This window comes from Diuraphis noxia, unplaced genomic scaffold (assembly GCF_037042655.1).
Source record: "Diuraphis noxia isolate RWA-SAM2 unplaced genomic scaffold, SU_Dnox_SAM2 contig0001, whole genome shotgun sequence".
In the NCBI taxonomy this organism is placed as follows: domain Eukaryota; kingdom Metazoa; phylum Arthropoda; class Insecta; order Hemiptera; family Aphididae; genus Diuraphis; species Diuraphis noxia.
The window spans coordinates 7,776,479-7,797,986 of record NW_028301711.1 but is presented as its reverse complement, the minus strand read 5'-3'; the positions used below and the strand labels follow the sequence as shown (position 1 = coordinate 7,797,986).

At 30.1% G+C, this 21,508-nt stretch overlaps 1 protein-coding gene across 1 annotated transcript; it reads right to left on the bottom strand.

Annotated features, from left to right (window-relative positions):
- Positions 1 to 1,589: 1,589 nt before the first annotated feature.
- Positions 1,590 to 2,252, bottom strand: LOC107171216 (zinc finger BED domain-containing protein 5-like). Its single transcript, XM_015521444.2, has one exon. It carries the CDS (start codon positions 2,250 to 2,252, stop codon positions 1,590 to 1,592), a length of 663 nt encoding a protein of 220 aa, XP_015376930.2.
- Positions 2,253 to 21,508: the final 19,256 nt, after the last annotated feature.

Here is a 21,508-nt window from a genome sequence, read left to right as displayed (position 1 = left end):
GGGGCAAGCCTCGGTCTACCTATACTAAAACAGTCGGTTGCTACCAGTATTTGCGATTTTCCCTTACCAGAACGTGGGTATGGTCCCATTAGATCAGTGGTTCCCAACTCAACAATAGGCACTTTTATAAATTTTTCACCGTTACGGACCACTCCCTGATTACAACCCCTTCCCCTCTTTATATCACTTATTTTTTTATAGTTTTATAATATATAGTTTATTATTTCTAGGTACAAAATAAAATCAGAAATACAATTTATGTCGTGGAAAAATATTTTAACTTATTTATTTAATAAAAAAAGCTGATACTAATTTAAATTTTACATTTTACGAACTTATATTAATTAACTTATGTATTATTCAATGAGAAAAAAATATAACAAATTTATATTATTGAGTAGTGTGTGACTTATTAGGGCGCGCTTCTTTTACCAGTTGTGAAATTCTTGGAACGATGCTTTAACTTAGTGCCAGTCGTATATCATCACTTGGATTCAGACGATTTCGTTGTTTATTTTTTATAGAAATCCTTGCTCACATAAATATGTGGTTGAAAAAACTACTAGGAAACGTAATGCTGTTTGCCGAATGTTTGGATATCCTATGGCGTTTTGATACGGCACAAACAACAACACATAAAACGGCCGTTCTCACGGCCACCAATTTAATGCACATATCAAGACAGAATCATACAAGCAACCGTACATACGGATAAGAACTAGGTGATTCTTCACAAGTATGCTCAACGATTATGACGAGCGAAAATGACATCAACGGAGCAGAATAGATCATAGGATCGATGTCATATTCACTCGTCATAACAAAACTCTCCGCCAATGAAAACAGCCACAACAGCAAAAACTGGTATATATACGGGTGCATTTTACTGATCGACACCCAGTACTCCTTCAACCTTCAAGACATCAAGAACTTATCAAACAATATTCATTGCTGTCTACAAGAAGGAAAAGGAGAACGACCGACGACGAAGCTGAATACGAAACACGTTGCAGTGCATTAAAGAAGGGAATCGGACACGACTAGCCAGAGTCCAGACCCGCGAACGGCGTCGATCTTTTAAGCCAACGCCGACCACACCGCATTATTAAAATAGCCCGTATCCGGGCTGAAAACACCGACGCAGCTTACGAGCCGAGACGAGCAAGAAACTTGCGGAAATCTCGCGGCTCGTCGAGCATTACAGTCAGCGCCGTCAACAACACCAATAGAACGAGCAACGTAACGCTGAGAAAACAGATAATCACAGCCACCATCCGGCTCACCAACAGATCATCACCCGCAACTCAATCCGTAAAGTTGCCGGATACCTAAAACGGCCCTTTTAAGGGCCGATAACAAACGTGTACTGTCCCCCCAAGCGCGCCTGCCTAGGCCACGCTTCCCGTCCGGAGCTATAGATCGACGCCACTTATTCGAGCGGGCTGATCATAGTCACCCGGGTCGCCCTTCATTGTTCAATTAAACCTATACCCAACTTTGTAAGGACCGCCGCGCATCCATACACAACCTTATCGGTGTGGGAGCGCGAGCCGTCCACTCCCCTTATATTGTATATAAATATTTCCTTATCATAGAAATAAACCAGCAGATGATACCATAAAGGCATTTGTATACTTTATTTGAAGTAACGGATGTTCGCTTCCGGTGACTCCGTTACAGTTTTTACACCAATACTCTTCTAAGTTTGTACTATATTCAAACGAACTCTTCAAGTTGCTGTCGTTCTGAAGATCTATTAATTCTTCTTGAACGTTGTTGACTTCGACAGTGAAAGGATTACGAATTAACTTCTTAACAACATCAGTGTCTACTACACCATAATCTGGAATGTATCTGGTAAATTCCTCTTTAAGGACTCTTAAGTGTTCTAATACATTATGCTGAAAATCTTCTGTAAAACATTTGTAGTGTTCGTCATCAATAAGAACTCGCTGTGTAGGAAATACAGAATAATTTTTCACCTGAATTTTGTCAATCCAAAGATTTATCTCGCAGACAAATGCGCGAACTTTATCTTCAAATACGAAAATATTTGCGGAACCTTCAAGTTTAACATTACCAGAACCTTTCAGTTGCAAATTTAGGTGATTTAAGTTGGCAAATATATCCGCAAGATATGCAATTTGCATTTCAATTTTTGGATCACAAAGTTGCTCATGTAAATAGTTCATACCTTTATCGATTAAAAAAACCTTCAACTCCTCTCGAAGCTCAAATAAACGTGCCAACATATTTCCTTTCGATAGCCATCTTGTTTCAGTATGAAATAGTAATGTTTCATGCTCAACATATATATATATATAATATATGGTTATACAAACAAATAAATGTTAATTAATCAAACAACGCACAATAAAATATGTACTTTCTTTACGAAGTCACGTAGTGTACTAACTTACGATATGACAAATAAATATAATACGAGGAAAATAATAATAGATAAAATACGAAACGAGTAGGTAATACCCACGGATAATAGATATACGGTCGAAGCATTGTGTTGTTTGGGGGGCGTGGTTTCAAAGAGCGTGACGTCAGAATAGACCTCCGCAATCCAGCCGCTAGCCCGCTAATGCAGTAATGCGCCAAAACTCTATCATTGTTTAGTGTTTACCAACTATTTTTTTTTTTTTTTAACATTGTTTCCGTCTACTTGTCGACTTATTGCAAAGAAGAATAAAACAATTAATTGAACGTTAAAGTAAGTAATTGTACAATATTAGAATATTAGTTTTTACAAATTACAATGTACTGTAGAAGTTTAAATAATAAATCTATAATCTATCTTTGAAGTTATTACTTACATTTATAATTACTTTACATATCTATGTAAACTGTAAAGAATTATATTATAGTAATTTATGGATCAATCTTGTTTTTAAATATGTGTTAATTATTATACTTGCACATTAAGTAATAAGGTTCCTGAATTGATACCTATATAAATTATTAAAAAATAAAATGTTAACAATTAATAAATTACTGATTATTATATTGTTAATTAGATGCCAGGAACTAGATGTGCTGTTGCTGTTTGCTCAAATAGTTTACAGGAAACAAAAAAAAAAAATTCTAACATATCTTATCATACATTTCCAAAAGATCAAAAACTATGCCATGTTTGGATTAATGCCTGCCGTAGAAAAGATAAGTGGAATCATAAGACCAGTACAATTTGTAGTGTACATTTTTTGGAAAACGATTTTGAAGTTGATTTGAGAAGCCAATTAATGAACATCAAAATAAAAAGAAAATTAAAACAAAATGGTATCAATTATTTATTATAATATTTTATTTCTTTACAATTATTAACCTTAATTTAATTTTTTTTTTTTTGTTTAGCTATTCCAACACAACATTTAAAAGAGAAATATTTACCAAATGTGTTAACTAATACATTATCATCTAGACAAGTACGTGCAAATATGCGTGAAAATGCAACTATTGTTCAAAGTTTAATGTTACCAACTCAAGAGAATAAAGATATAGCAAAAGAAGATGAAGATAAAGTACACGAAGAGTTGCCTACTTTAATTAATGAATCAATTGAACATAAGTACCAACAATTACTTAACGACCATGACAAATTGAAAACAAAGTATAAACATTTATCTCAATTCAATAGATTTCAAAAAAATCGTATTAATACTTTGAACAAAAAATGTAATATTCTTTCTCAAAAATTTGGGGAACAAGCTTCGCAAACTCATATCTTAAATGAATCTTTAAAAATAGTGTTCAGTCAAACACAATTACAATTAATAACTAAAAAGAAAAAAAAAGTGATTTGGAGCACAGAAGATATTTCAAAAGCTTTTACATTACGATATCTTAGTAAAAGGTGTTACATTTATCTAAGAAACAAATTGAACTATCCATTGCCACATGTATCAACTTTAGTTAAATGGGCTTCCAGATTAAATTTCCGTCAGGGTATTTTGGTTGACGTTATTAGAATAATGAAAATAGCAGCGCTAAATTTAAATAGTATTGAATTATTGTGTATTATTCAATTTGATGAAATGAAGATATTATCAGCTTATGAGTATGATAAAAAAAACGATCAAGTCATAGGGCCCCACAGTCAAATGCAAGTAATCATGGTGAGAGGCATCTTTAAGAATTGGAAACAACCAATATATGTCAATTTTGATCAATTAATTACACCGGAAATTCTGTCTGAAGCTATATCTATTTTATATGAAAATTCATATAATGTGGTTGCCTGTGTATCTGATTGTGGTGGTGGTAATGTTGGGTTATGGAAGAAGTTGGGTATAACTATTGACAAAACATATTTTCTACATCCTAACACAAAAGAAAAAATTTATTTTTTGGCAGATGCCCCACATCTTCTTAAACTAATTCGAAATTGGCTTTTAGACACAGGATTTATTCTTTCAGACGGTTGTATGATAAATGCAACACCATTAAAAGAGTTACTTAAAGTAACTAATACAGAAATTTCAGTTTGTCATAGATTATCACAGAAACATTTGGAATGTGTAAAGGCCGAGAGACAAAATGTCGGATTAGCCGCACAATTACTCTCCCATAGTGTTGCTACAGCTTTGATCCATTATAAACCAGGTTTAAATCAGGTATTATCGGAAAATACTGGTCACTTTATTGAAGTTGTAAGTAACTGGTTTGACATAATGAATTCTTATACACCATCTGAAACTTTGTGCACCAAAAAGCCTTATGGCTTAAATTTAGAAGACCAGAATAATTGTTTGGATAAAATGTATAAGGTAATATATTCAATGAGATGTGCAGGCAAAAATACTTTACAAACATTTCAAAAAGGAATTTTGATTTCCATAAAATCTACTCAATTACTTTTTGAAGATTTGAAAGATAAATATAATATATCTTATATAGTCACTCACAGACTTAATCAAGATAGTCTTGAAAGTTTTTTTTCATTAATTAGAAGTCGGGGAGGACTTAATGACCACCCTACTCCCCTAAATGCAATGTACAGAATTAGAATAATTGTGCTCGGTAAAAACCCGGGGGTAGTACAGGACAAACTTAATATTGAAACACCACAGGAAAAATTAAATTTGGAAGAATATTTGGTAGCAAATGTAATAGCAACTGCAGATGTTAACATCCCTTTCAATAACGAAGAAAATGATTTATCTGATAGCAGTTTGTCATCATCTGAATCATCATCAACACAAAATAATCTTCCAACAACTAATGAAGAAGATGGTTTTATTTATTTGTGTGGTTGGCTTGCCCGTAAATTTAAAAACAAATATCCCCACTTGGGTTGTTATACCAAAGACAAAAAACCAGATCATTCATATAGCGCACCAAGTTGGGTTCAACATCTGTCATTTGGTGGTTTAACTGAACCGTCTACGGATTGGGTTAAGCAAGCTAAAGTTTTTGAAACCCTCTTTAAAAAGTTTCACAAAGAAAAAATTGATACCGAATCAAATATTGTTAAAAGATTAACTAAATTAATAAAAAAAAAATGTGATGTGCCTGAAGATTTAATTAAAGCGTTTATTCTCCAAAGGACTTACATTAGAATTAAACTGCTGAATGATAATCTTATAGCTGAAACATCTGAAGGTAAAAAAACATCAAGCACAGATAGAAAATCAACTAAAAAAATGAAAAAAATAATAACTTAAATATTGTATGGGATTGTAATATTAAAAAAATAGTATTTAAACCTTATTATAATATTTTTTTACTTATATTAATTGTTCCTGATTCTTAATTAATTAATGTAAATGTGTAAATATGATAATATATATATAATTTAAATATGATGTAAATAGGTATTTATTATACTTTTATTTGTGTAAAAATTTTTAATTGGTTATATATTGTATTTGTAAGATTAAAGTTTGAACTTGTAAATTCTTATCTTATTTTTTGCATAATTTGTTTCAAATACATTATTATTATTAAATGTTTGTATTATAAATTTATGTTAATGTATGTATGTAAAATAAAATTCACAAAGCTAAATAAATTCAGTTAATTTTAAATATATCAGTCTCTTAAATCACTCAATACTATTCATTGATATCCATAATATTTTATATGTTAAAATACGTAATTAAAATATGGTAAACAGAATAACAATCTTAAGAACCCCAGGAAATAATTCGCGATCTTAGAAAAAAAATCTCCAGAACTACAATATTACTCCTTAAGTTATTACTACATAAAAATGATTGAACAATTATTTTTTGAATGTTAATTAGTGTAATTAACTCATTATTTATTTAATTAATTACAAATATTACTCATAGTATAGGTATACTTTTCATTAAAAAAATAAAAACCAAGTTGGTATTAAAGAAACATTAAATTAAAAATCAATTTAAGTTCAAAGATGAAAATATATATTAAATACGCTTGTCGTCCGTAGTATTGCCGTGCAGCCGCGAGAATTTAGGTCTATTGTGACGTCATATAACAATAATCGTTTTTAATTGGCTAGCGGTGTTTGGCTTCGACCGTATATCTATTATCCGTGGGTAATACCTACGTCATAATAATATTATCGACAGATTATGAGACATAACTAGTAATAGTTACCGTAATATAGTAGTATAGTCAATAGTGGAAAAACGCAGATAAAATAATATTTATCACAATTCAGCTATACTCGCATGACCGAATGTTATTTATATCCGTACATAAATTGTCATAGGTCGCGATAGTGTGTTATCTGGCTGTTAGGCGCTAAGCCGTTAACAATAAAAAATATCAAGTATAATATCGCTCATTATTTAAATTAAAATTTTCTATTCGCGGACCACTTAAGATGAGTCCACGGACCACCAGTTGGGAACCACTGCATTAGATCGATACTGATAACTTCCTATGGTTTTCGGTGGGTTCTAGGTTGCACTGTATCGTTCCGACGTGAGTTCAGTGGTTTCAGCTAGTCTCAAGTCATTTTTTTTTACCTTTTCCAGTGCTCGAATTGGTGGTTAAGGTCGGCGGTGCGTAGGTGGACGGAGCTCCCCTACTATTTTTTTTTACTTAGACGGGGGACGGTACAATCTAATGTCTGAAATAATTTTTATTAAATATGGGTTTTGAATTAATGTCAATTATATAAACATTTTACTATTTTTCATATTAAAATTGTTTTGATATTATAGTTTAATAATTTATTATATTTTTTCTATACGGTTTAATATCTACAGCCGTGCTTTTCTATGGTCCACAGATTAGATATGGTGCACGCAGATACAAGTGTGTGTTGGTACTATCTAAAAGACATGTTCTGAACATAGGGTTAGATCTTAGGGTTACTCTGTGGTTCCGAACGAAATGTTATCAATTTCAATTATTACTGTTATGGTTATCATTTATCAGTGTTTTGAATTTTTCGATTTTGCATTGTAATCGAATTTGACAAATTTCAAGTTTTGGCCGCGCGGACAGTCCGCTTTCTGTTTGACCGGACCTTTAGTGATTTTCTTATTTTGGTGTAACTCTAAAAGACTAAAACAAATGACCGTAAATACTTGAAATTTTCACTGAATATTTTCCTAGACATTTTCTATATTTGATACAATTTTCAAAATATTTAGATTTGTTTTGAGCTGTTAACTGGCATTTTAATTTTTCAACTTTTTTAGTTTTTTTTTCTTTAAATATCGATAAAAATTTATTTGTTCGGCAGAAAAGCTTGAAAATGTAATACAAGGCCTCTAACACATTTTAACAATAGCAGTTGAAAAATAAAATAAATTCATAATCACAATTTTTTTTTTTACAACGATTCAAAGTTTGAATTTTGACAACATACGTAAAAATCACGAAAATTCATAAAAAATTTTCCTTTTATACCTAAGATTCGAAAATTTAATACATGGCTCCTACCATATTTTTACAATAGCAATTGAAAATTAAAAGAAATGCGTAGTCACAATTTTTTTTTACAAGCATTCAAAATTTGAATTTTGACTAAATACGTAAAAATTACGTCAATGTACAAATTATTTTATGCTAGAAAATCATAAAAAAATTTTATTTGAAATCTAAGATTTGAAAATTTTTCATAATATCTATAATATATCCTAGACCGATATACCGTCTTTGCTCAGAATCGTTTTTCGTATACAATGATATAATATCATTGGATTCAAATTTAATTCCATCCATTACAGTAACCCACTTGTAACCTACTGTACAGCAGAGCGACATCCACGACTTACCCGCCTTTTTATTATTAGTTATCCGTTGGAGAGTGTTACCACGGGGTGAGTTGGAGTGGCATCCCCATTGTATTTGTTTCACTTTTAGATCATCACCTACGATAAAATTGTTGCCTAGTGTATTGAAGAATAGTTCAAATTGCAGTGGGGAGATAGTATGTCTAGGAGGGCAGTATGTTGAAGTGATTGTAATGGGTGTGTGATCAAGTGTGATTTGGATGGAATTTGCTTGAATGTGTGGCTCATTGTATGGAGGAAAAGGATGAAAAAGAATTGAGGATTTGATAAATATAGCTGCATTACCATGAGCAGTGCCGTCGGTGGTATATTGTTTTAATTAAAAAATATATAAATTCATGGATACTTGAAAGTTTTAAAGTATATTATCTATACTAATATTATAAGTCTGAAGAATTACAAAACTTTGAATGCGCTAATCTCAGGAACTACTAACTGGTTTGAACTTAAAAATTATTTTTTTATTGGACTGTCCTTTTATCGAGGAAGACTAAAAGCCTATAGGCTATATGATATTATCAGAAATTCCACAGTTTAAGTTGGAACTTAAGAATTTATGAATTCGCTATTTATTTTAAAAAACCGTGCAATTATTAGAAGCAGTATTATCGGTTGATGCGTGGAAATCATAATAATAAATTCATTATTGGTAATACTATACTTACAATTTATGTCGTATATTGAGCAGGCATTAGGTTGATTTACTATTTATTTATATATTGTAACGTCACAGCATTTTTTGCGCTAATATTATTACTACAACAAACATACCTGTACCCATATTGCCACTAATGAGCGTACCTTATCTATATAATATTATTATGAGTATCGCGCGCTAATGCAGAAATGACCGCAGTATTATGTAATCATTGTCCCCTGGCCCCCACGAACCCGCGGTGTCCGGTGCCCATACGTCGCCACACACGGCCGTCGTTGCCGTCGTTGCCTTTCGTCGCGTCCGGCGACACCGCACCGGCGGAGCAACGCTGGAATCTCCCCGAATATTCTGTTATTCCCACAAGACGACGACACTGATCTGCCCCACCAACATCAAAAAGCTCCGCCGCCGGCACCAGGCCACCGCCGTCGCCGGGTCTCCGACGAAATCAAATCACTTTTTACACTACACTGTACCTGGCCGGTACTTCTTCTCCGACGTCTCTGAACTTGTTCCGACCGACGTCTCTGAACCTGTTCCGACCGACGTCTTTGCACCAGTTTCAACGACGACAAATTTTGGCACACCCACCGGCTCGGTGAACAGATGCTGATTGCCGTTGTCATTTTGCCACATCTGCCGCAGATCACGATGATGGGCTAAGTTCACCCACGAGGGCCCGGGCGGCGGCCACAACTGCTCCAGCCACGTCGGAAGTTGTAATCTGTTTTTGTTTTCCCTGCCCCCCCCCTTGTACCAGCACGTATAACCTGTGCGCCCAGGAGGCGTCGCAAGACGCGGGTCCCTCACAAAAATTAATTCCCCCCTTTACTGTCGGCTGTAGTAAGCCCGGCATACTTTCCCGGTAACCCTGCGAGGGCACGCCATGAGTAATATGGTGTGTTGCCTCCCGTGGGCCAGGAAAGCATGCGACAAATTATTATGTTCTGTAATTGCCATGTGCCACTTTAAATTATTATATTTTTTTAATAACCAAAATTATTATTCTTATTCTTTTTTTTTAATATTATCGTTTTCCCCCTTTAAATAAATAAATCCTCGGCATTCATTTGCCGTTGCGTGTTTAAAGCCTATGAGCTCCACCGACTTGGCCCTCGGGTCATCACGCGGTGCGGCTCGTAGGTCACGGCAAAAGTGTTCCCCTTTTGTCGTGGGTGGTTTACGGAGCCCTAAAAAGCTCCGTAATCTCACAATATATTTATTTATTTATTATTTCATTTATTACAGTGTGATTCATATTAAAGTCACGCGTAGTCACGTTCGACTCCTATCTCGTAAAGAAGAATTATGCAAATATGAGAGTCACAAGTGTGAGTGACTAACAGAATACGAATTGTATAAAAAATTATTTTTAATATGTATAAATATATATTTTTTGGTTTTTTCTTGATTTTTGTACAGCATCTCTGATCAGAATTGTTTTTCCTAATTATTTATCATTGAATTTAAATATAACATAACCATTACACTGACATACTAGAGATTAGACAACTACTGTACGGCATAGCGGTACTCACTTCTCGACCTTTTAGATTCTGAACGAAGTGATGAATGTATTGATTTTACAATGATGTGTGTTTTTTTTTTTTGTGTCTGTGTACAGCATAATTAGTCGAAAAAATGCTTCAATTTAAAACTTTGGGGGTGGTTTCCGATGTAAAAGTGAATATCTTTGGTGCAATATACAGGTCAAAAGTTAACATTTTCCAACAGTTTTCAAAAAAACTTTTACGCAAAACCAGTTTTCGACCAAATCAATTTTTTTTTTATGGTTGTAATTCAAAAACTAATCATTATAAATACTTGAAATTTTCAACAAATGTTTATGTTTGTGTTATCTATATACAGTTTAATTTTCAAAAAAATATGACACTATGAAATTTAAAAAAAATTTTAACTCAAGTTAATGAATAGTTCTCACATCTGCAATTTTCAATCATTATTAGTTTTTTTTTTAAATTAAAATCAATAAAAATTTATTTTTTGGGTAGAAAATCTTGAAAATGTTATACAAGGCTCTTAACATATTGTTACAATAGCGGTTGAAAAATAAAATAAATTCATAGTCACAATTTTTTTTTTTTATAAGCTTTCAAAGTTTGAATTTTGACAAAATACGTAAAAATCACAAAAATGCACAAATTATTTTAAGCTAGAAATTCATGAAAATTTTCTTTTTTAAACTTAGATTTAAGAATGTAATATAAGATTCCTTACAAGTTTTTCAATCTTTATCACAAAAAAAATGTCCACCGGAAATGCAAATTTAATTTTTATTAGCATTTAAATTTCAAATATTGACAAAAATTCATCAAAACCATGAATATTTGCGAATTATTTTTTAGTTCAAAATTTATAATATTGTTTGTATTTTTATGTAAGGTTATAAAATTCAACACTAAGTTTTCCATAAGTTTTGCTACAAATAGCTATAGAGAAAATATGAAGCGTCATTATAGGAAAAATGTTTTGAGCATTTGAGTTTTAAATTTTTATGAAATCGCGTAATGATAACGATTTATCCTCAAACCAGGTATATGTGTATCTTTGATAATATAAGGTATTATGAATTATGATAACTACATGCAATGTTTTTGGAAAAATTGATTAACCATGCCTTATGCAAAATGCGTCCTAATTGAAAAATAAAATATTTGTTTCAAAATAGAATATACGACAATATTTAAATATAATATATCCTAGACTGACAAATCATCTCCGTTCAGAATCGTTTTTCGTATACAATGATACCTATCATTTCATTCAAATCTAACCTACCCTAGTCAGAGGTCCACCCCGAATGTACAGCAGAGCGATACCCACTTTCCCGTTTTTTTTTTTTGTTTTAATTTATAATATTGCTTTTAATACATGCACGGAATTTTGGTTGGATTTAGTAAAATAAGATGATAATTTTGGATTTTAAGCGGACCGACGCATGTATGGGTTTTACAATGTTATGTGTAGGTATTTTTTTAAATTTTTTTTTATGTATGTTCCTATTATTAGGTACACTTTAAAGCACTAAAAACGCTTCAATTTTCTATTTTACCATCATTTCTGATAAGGAAATGAATATATTCTTAATACAGTTGCATGTCTTATACCTAGTTTGTATAATATTTTTATCTGGAATTTTGACCGAAACTTCTGATGAATGCACTAAAATCAATTTATGTACCTATCTAAAATTCAACTACTGAAGATTTTTTTTATATATTTGTAACTGGGTTTTTTTTGCTTTTGTACCGTATGATTTACTTTTTGCTTACCCCGTTTTGGTGCTTTTTTGAATTCAAGCTCTGGTTTATAAATAATTGCCTTGATTTATACTATACATTTCTTAATTAAAAAATATAATTTTTACCATCAATATGATTATCAATTATTTGAAATATACAAAATTTTTTAATTTAAATCGTAAAACCTTAAATTAATGTTTGTATAATGTACTACTATACTGCTGTCTAAACTCACAAGCACCATTTTCTCTTCATATAGCAACCACTCTAACGGGTGACATCAACTCGACATGAGCACGTTACGAGTGTTATGACTATATGACGTGGGAGATACTATTGTTCATATATTTCAAAATATCCACCCAAACTCTTACACATTCTTTTACTGTAATTACGTATGCATACGGTGTGTTGAATGTAAATCAAAAGTTTCGTTTTGAATAATTAAATATTTGAACTCGGAATCGTAACAACATTATAGCATCTCTGTGCAGCTGCTGACTAACGGAGATCGTAACTTGAACAATTTTCAACAAGTTATAGTATTTTTTACGCACTAACACATCATAAATAATAATATAATACTGTTACACAAGTTTGCACTTCAGCAGTGTACGAGTTATCACGATTCCAATCGATTGCACTTCGGTTATTAAACTCCGAGTGGCGAGTGGGTACCTACCTACATCTTCTACTAGTCAATCCATAGGTACTCAGATTCGGTATCCTTGTGTACCACGGTTAACGGCAGCCACAAAAATAAAATAATAATAATACGTTTTCTCGAAATTACCTTGATTGACCTAATTGACTTAAATGTACAAAACAAACAGGTACCTTAATATATTACACTTAAGCTGTAATTAAAGTGCCAGGTTCCGATTTTATATTAAATTATATTTTGTGTTTCAGAGGCCACCGATAATTTATAATACTTGTCCGATATCTACTATAATCTACAACTGTCCGACACCCATTTAGGGGAGTTTCATTATATAGACAAAAGACAAAAATGACTCGATAGGAAAAACTCTTAAGATTTTATTTTCAAATGTCAACCTAGGATATATAATATATTTTTTATTTTTATATAATATTCATTGAGATAATAGGTCCCATTGAACATGTTCGTGTGGGGGCCTATAACTCTATAAGTTCACAATTGTATATATAAAATTCATAAAACAGTTAAAATAAATTAAATAATTAAAATTTCCAATGCAAATTTCTCGCAAAGCTAAAATATCAATACAAATATATACTAATTATTATAATATTAAGAAGTAAGTGAACCTGATTATTGTTTATTGTGCTAAAATCGATTACAGCTTAAAAGTAGTTTAAAACCAACATAAATGATTTAAGAAATGCAATATGTTATAATAATACAGATATATAATATTACAATAATATACTTTGTGGTAAAATATTTCAAGTCCACATGAATTTTATCGAAATTTTAACTTAAAATCTCTATAAAATTCTGCATAATATGTATTTTTTAATATACGTTAGAAAAAAGTATGAGGAGAATCTAGCATTATATTATTTTCAAACTTCAGGTTTTTTAATTTTAAATGTAAAGAATATAATATAATTAAAAGTAAATGCACCTTATAGTAATTATATTACCTCACATTAATATTATTTAACTTTGATGTCAATTAGAAAATGGTATTTGTTGTACTTTTTGGGTCATATATCGTTTATTAAATATATTTTGTTTACAGTTAATTATTTATGGATACGACTATAATCACGTCTGTTGTATAATATATTAACCATGTATACACGGTGATTTTCTAAGTATGCTTATTGTATATTTTTGCTTAAACTATGCTTATGTATTCAAATTCAAATATTTGGAAGTTTTAATTAAACTCTAAGACCATATTTTCTAATACTTGTGAATTTTTTGTACTGCTTATATACGATCCTGGGCCTAAACTAATTTTGTTCTTTAAATATTCCACATCTCTATTTTTCAAGTAATAATTCAATTTTTTTTTTTTTTGAGAATTTCGAGAATTTTTATGTATCCAAATCAAATTTTTAACGATTTGTTTTAGAGTTATATTAATTTGTGTATCTACTAAGTAAAATAAGTCTACGGTAATGGCATAATAGTTGTTAAGGTGGTTCTAAAATGTTAGCAATTGCTATTGTTCTATCAATAAAAATAATTTATAAAAAAATGATCCAATAATTTTAATAACTTCTATATTATCTAACACAACAACATAAATTTATAATTTTGAAAATTCATTTTTAAAAGATATTATCTTTAGCATAAGTATGTTTAGAACTCAAAAACTATTTACTAACATTTTGCTTTAGATAGGTACATAAATATTTTTAATAAAACTTCAAAATTTAAAAAGATCAAATCTCTAATAAATGTTCAATTAAAGGGAAAATGGGGGTGAGCATTCTTAAAAAATTCTATAAATGTACCAATGTCTCTTTACATAACAATTACAATTTTAAAAATTAATTTAAATATAAATATAAATTACAAATGATACTATGATAGTCGTAATCATGGCCGGATCTAGGGGGGAAGGGTGAACCGGGGCACTTGCCCCAGAAGTTTTGGTCGGGGGTCACCAAATTACAAAATAAGTTGTGCATATATATTAATAGTTTTTATTCATTTTATAATAAAAGTATTATACAAATTACAATTTCTATTTCCATTTGACTTTATGGTTTTAACAACAATGAGAAAATCTCAAAAACCCAATTGAAATTATTTGTCTACTAAATATATTTTCTGCGCCTCATTGTAGTATATTTTATTACTAATAGCATATCTACAAACTATAAATTACGATGATCAGACAACTAAGGATTAAGAATACAACACTAAGTTTTCCATAAGTTTTCCTTCAAGTAGCTATAGAGAAAACTCGCAGCGTCATTATAGGAAAGAGTTTAAGTGCGTTTGAATTTTAAATTTTTACGAAATAGCGTAACGATAACGATTTATCCTGAAACGATTTTAAATATTTGTTATTATTCAAAGTCGTAGATACTTGAAAATTTTATCAGTTATTTAGATTGTCATTTTCTTATCATGATTTAATTTTCAAAATATTTTGACTTTTTTTGAGACATTTATAGACAGCTGAAATTTTCAATTTTTCTGAAAAAATTTTTTGAAGTGTCGATAAAATTGTTTTGGCCCTATAAAAATACTTGAAAATTTAATACAAAGTTCCTCATAATATATTCTTATAGTGAATAAAAAATTATAAGAAAACATTGGCACAATTTTTTTTATTAGCATTTGAAGTTTAAATATTGACAAAAATTCGTCAAAACCATGAATATTTTTTTTTTTATTTGTCATTACGTTTTGGGGCAGTAAAAATGCTTCGACATTTAACTTCAGTACCTTGTTTAATCAGAAAGTGAATCTAGTTGATACTTTGGGGGATCAAAAGTAAAAAATTCTTAATATTTTTCTAAATAATCGGGATAAACAAACTAAAAATTAAGGGAAAAACAGGAAGTTTTCCGTACAATCAGTTTTCGACAAAATCGATTTTGATTTTTGTTGTAAGTTTAAAACAATTGACCATCGATACATGAAATGTTCACCGAATGTTTATATAAGTATATTCAATCTACCATGAAATTTTTAAAAAATTTTAACTGAAGTTGAACTATTCATAGGTATATGCAATTTTCAATCATTATTAGTTTTTTTTTAAAATTAAAATCGATAAAAATTTATGTTTTAGGTAGAAAATCTTGAAAATTTAATACAAGGCTCTTAACATATTATTACAATAGCAGTTGAAAAATAAAATAAATTCATAGGCACAATTTTTTTTTACAAGCATTCAAAGTTTGAATTTTGACAAAATACGTAAAAATCACAAATTATTTTAAGCTAGAAATTCATAAAAAATGTTCTTTTTAAATCTAAGATTGAAAATTTAATACAAGATTCCTTACAAATTTGTCAATCTTAATCACAAAAAAAATGTCCACCGGAAATTCAAATTAAATTTTTATTAGCATTTGAATTTCAAATATTGACAAAAATTTGTCAAAACCATGAATATTTGCAAATTATTTTGTAGTTCAAAATTCATAATATTGTTTGTATTTATATCTAAGGTTATAAAATTTAACACCAAGTTTTCCACAAGTTTTGCTTCAAATAGCTATAGAGAAAATTTGAAGCGTCATTATAGGAAAAATGTTTTGAGCGTTTGAGTTTTAAATTTGTATGAAATCGCGTAATGATAACGATTTATCTTCAAACCAGGTATTCGTATATATAAGGTATTATGAATTATGATAACTACATGATAACTACACTAATTGATTAACTATGCAATATGCAAAATGCGTCTTAAATGAAAAATAAAATATTTGTTTCAAAATAGAATATATGACAATATTTAAATATAATATATCCTAGACTGACAAATCATCTCCGTTCAGAATCGTTTTTCGTATACAATGATACCTATCATTGCATTCAAATTTAATTCCATCCATTACAATAACTTACTGCAGTGCAGCAGAGTGACATCCATGACTTACCCGCTTTTTTATGATTGTTAAGGTATTTTAATAAATCAACAAGTTCTATTTTTAACGATTGGAAAATAAATATAATTTTCGAAATTGTTTAGATTTTTAGCGTAATACCATTAAACCATTTAACAAAGCCTAGTTTATTAGGTATATCCATTCGAGCCTTTTTCGATTTAACGCGGGATGCTGTGTTTTCAACGTGTACACGCTTTCCCCTTACCGTAGCCATATAAGAATCTACTTAAAAATAATTAGAAATAAATAGAAACATAGCACAAATAATAATAAAAAATCTTACTTGTCGTATTGCATAGTCCAGCACTTTCAGCATTATTCAAAACTTCTACGCAAATTTTATCATTCCCATCGTTAAAATCATCGGACGGTAAACTATTCACATACTGCCAAGAGGGACCTGCTGGTATGTCAGGGACATATATTCCAGGAGATATTTCTTTTTCACCAGGTGTCCGGACGCGAACATTGTCTACATAATTAATAAAACGTAAATTAAATATTAATTTTTTGACATTTTATTGTCAATATAAATGGTTTTGCAGTGTGTAGTATATTTTTAATTGAATAAGGATACCTATTGTCTCTTAATGTCGAAAGTGACTTTCAATATAAATGCCCATTGTGGTTAGGCTATTTAGAGTCCGCGACATCCTGGCGACTAAATCGGTCATTACTGAGTTATTCACTAATAGGTATTTTAATATCGATAAGTAAATCACATCCTGGCGACACTAATTAGACTTAATGTATAGAATTATCACATGTGGCGGTGGAGTTTTTCAATAATAATGATTTATGTGTATGACTAGAAAAATATTGAATACGAATAATATCTAATGGCAGGAAATATACGGCGGTGGCGCCATTGTGGTCAAATGTCTTCTATTGTTAATATGGTGTATTCATCGATATTATTTGTGTACGCAGCTGAAAGTTATAAGTATCCTAATGTACTATGACCGGGTTTAAATATTTTTAAATTTATTTATAATATGTTCAAACTCTGGTTAAATAAGTGAAAATAACAATAATAAAGTGTATAGTGGGGTGGACTAGAGGTAAAAAATCGCACGGGTGACGGTATGTCCGGGTCCAATACCCGATCAGTTATTTTGCAGTTTTTCCATGACAACGGAAATAATATGATAACAGTGATAATGTACGATAACAATAATATGATAAGTGATAACGTGTGATAACAATAATATATGCTGCATACGTACGCGAGCGGCGGGATGAGGATTAGGGTGTGGGCGGTGGGATGAGTATGAGAGATGAGGGGTGAGGTTTTTGAATCGGCTAAAACATACTACTAATGAACTAAATTAACTTAATGAAATAATTAGTTTCGCTCCATTATATTTTGCCATACTTGTATGATGTATGCAAAAAATCGTTTGCTTTGAGATTTAGTCTGACTTAATACTGACCAGTTCACACGAGGGAGAAGCAGTAACAAACGTGATACAACTGCAGTCCAAATTTAATGATATATGAGTGTTTTTAGTTTATAATAACTAAAAATCAATATTTCGATTGGTTTTAAATATCTCTGACGTTTTCGTTTTTTGATTTGGCATTTGAATTACACACGTTGTGTCTATGCAATTAGAAAAAAAATTTGTTAATTTAAAAATGTTTTAAATTTGTGTTTTGTAGTAGCTGGATAAGAACACATAAACATTAAAAAGTAAAGGTTTAACATTTTTCTAAGGAATATAATGGACCTGCCACCAATTAAAATAATTTGGTTATACATATAAATAATTAAAATATTTTCGTTCTGGCGCAAACAAAAGTCAATAAATATTATCAATACTTAATCATATTGTAGATTGTTCATATAACCATTATGTCTTCCAGTAAACTGGAGTTAAACCCATTTCATTGATAGTTTAGTACATACCTAATTCAAACTGGAAAAAAGTGTTATTAATGGAGTTTATGTTTTATGCTATATATTTTATAAAACAATATTATTATTAAAGAATATAATATACAGGGAAGCACTAGAATGTTTATGGTCTAGTATTCGTATTATAAAAAACTGCTGGAAGCAAATTTATAACAGCCTATAAAATGTCTTCTCTTTTGAAAATATTGTTGCAATAAAAAGAAAAAGAAAACGTTGGTGGGTTGAAATGCACAACAGTAACTTTTGCACGTCCTAGGTTCGATTTTGTGTATGCTAATAAGTCGTGATGGATTCGTATTGTGTATAATAAATTAATGAACGAGAAAATTGGACACGGGAAAGGAAACGCCCTTACGTTTTAAATGCATCACCATCATTACCTTCCGTTCGGATATAATATTATAGTGAACATCGAATTTAATAAACGACGGCATGCGGCGTCGGCTCTTTGAGCTGATATTAATTAAATCCAAAAATGATCAATAAGCAGTGGGTATTTAGAATGACTAAACTAGCGTATGAAAATGCGAAATAATAATAATTTCAAAGCATGGTTCGAAAAATCAAACAAGATATTTCAATATTTAGTAAATAATTATAATTACGAATACTTTTATTATAATATCATTTAAGAAGTTTTAATGAATTAATTTTTCATCATTTTTCATTAAGAAAATATCGATGGCTATATTAAGAATAGCTATGTATTGTATATATATACATAAAAACGTCAGCTTTTGTTCTGTTTACAAATTAATCACTTTATAATATAGCACATCAATCTCTTTGAAATAGAATACTATCAATATTTCCTTTTGATTTTGATAGATTATAAAATTTATAATACCTAATAAATAAACATGATAATAACGTTGAAATAAAAACAAAAATAACGACTGTACGCCATCCACTATCATAGTACAGGTGCTTATTCAATATTATGATGTATACCTTCACCCGGGGACTTAAAAAAAAAAAAACAGATTAATAGATAAACATGATATATTATATTATTAATTGATTGAGCTTTAAATTTTAATGATGTATGCCAGGCATGTCAAACTCGCTGCCTCAGCTCAATTTTTTGTGGCCCACGTCTACCAATATTAATGAACAAAAATATAATATAATAATAAAAATAATAAAATATTAATGCCATGTCACAACTATCTTAGATTCTTAGAGAATCGTTTATTTGCTATACATTATTGTACTGCCTTATTTTCTGATGATAAACTACTAGCTGTAAATTGTAATCGAAATATCGAATAAGACATTTTTAAAATTTTTTTTTTTTGTTAAATTTTTATGTGCAGGCCGCATATGATATTGCTTGTGCTACAAACGGTGTACAATTGTAGTCTTTTTTAGATTTATTTATGTTATAGAAACCATAGATTAGAATTTCATTTTATTTACATCAACGTTTTCAAGAAAATATTTCGCTAAATAATTTGCAGTAAAAAAATTATTTAAAAAGCAGAAGTTACTTCAAAAACAGAAGTAATAGTAACTATAGGACACTACTTAAAGGGGAAAATAGGCATGAGCAGGTTTAAAATATCACCTTGTATTCTACATGGTCATTGTTACATTCACCTAAATCTAAGCTTATGGTGCAGCTTCATAAATTGTATCATTTGTATCCACATTTTTTGTGTAGTGTATCTTTGTATTTAATCTTATTGACAATACACTTATTATAAGTATCAATACTGTTGGTTAAGATAGGTATATAATAGTATATTATTTCTTTAATTTTAAGAAGAGTGCATACCTATAGGGTTAATCGGTCTATTTAGGTGCACGCTGGCATTCATTTCATAATTTATAGTTGCTGTGTCCGACAAACGTGCTCGTTGTAGGTTACGTTTTCAAAATATAATCCAATCCATTAATAATTTTTATTCGAAAATGACAGTCAGAGTAAATAAAACAATACTTGTTTTGAATTTTTACCGATTTCAGTAATTAGATAGGTAATAATATTATATCTACCGCGAATAATATTTTATAAACTTTTTTTATAATAAATTATAACGGCACACAGACAATTTTTTAAGCACGTTTACTATATTTTTAATATGCTTATAAATTATTCATTTTATATTTATATTCCATTTTTTAAATTTTCTAACACATTTGATGACCTTATTTTAGAATAGTAAAAATATTATTACTTGTGACATTACAATTTACAACCGTTTATATTTTAAATATGAAAACCTATTTTCTTTGAATTATTACAAGATATTAATTTTTTTTTTAAATTTTATTGTAATCAAAATTCTAACGAGTAGCGTTTGAGTTATAGGTACAACTTGTGTACTAAGAAAGTAAGAATTACACGTCTATGGTAATGGGCTAAGTAGTTAGAAGGCCTTAGATCAGGCGTGCCCAACCCCCGACCCGTGATAGTATTCCTACCGCCTCGTAACCATTTAAAAAAAGATTATAAATCATGAATAAAAAATTTTTACTATAATTAAAAAAAAAGCGGGTAAGTCGTGGATGTCGCTTTGCTGTACAGTAGGTTACAAGTCGGTTTCTGTAATGGATGAAATTAAATTTGAATCCAATGATATTATATCATTGTATACGAAAAACGATTCTGAGCAAAGACGGTTTATATGTCTAGGATATATTATATAGATTATTAAAAATGTTCAAATCCTAGATTTAAAAAGAAAAATATTTATGAATTTCTAACATAAAATAATTTACGATTTTTCGTGATTTTTAAGTATGTTATCAAAATTCAAAATTTGAATGCTTGTAAATAAAAATTGTGACTATATTATTCTTTTATTTATCACCTGCTATTGTAAAAATATTTTAGGAGCCTTATATTAAATTT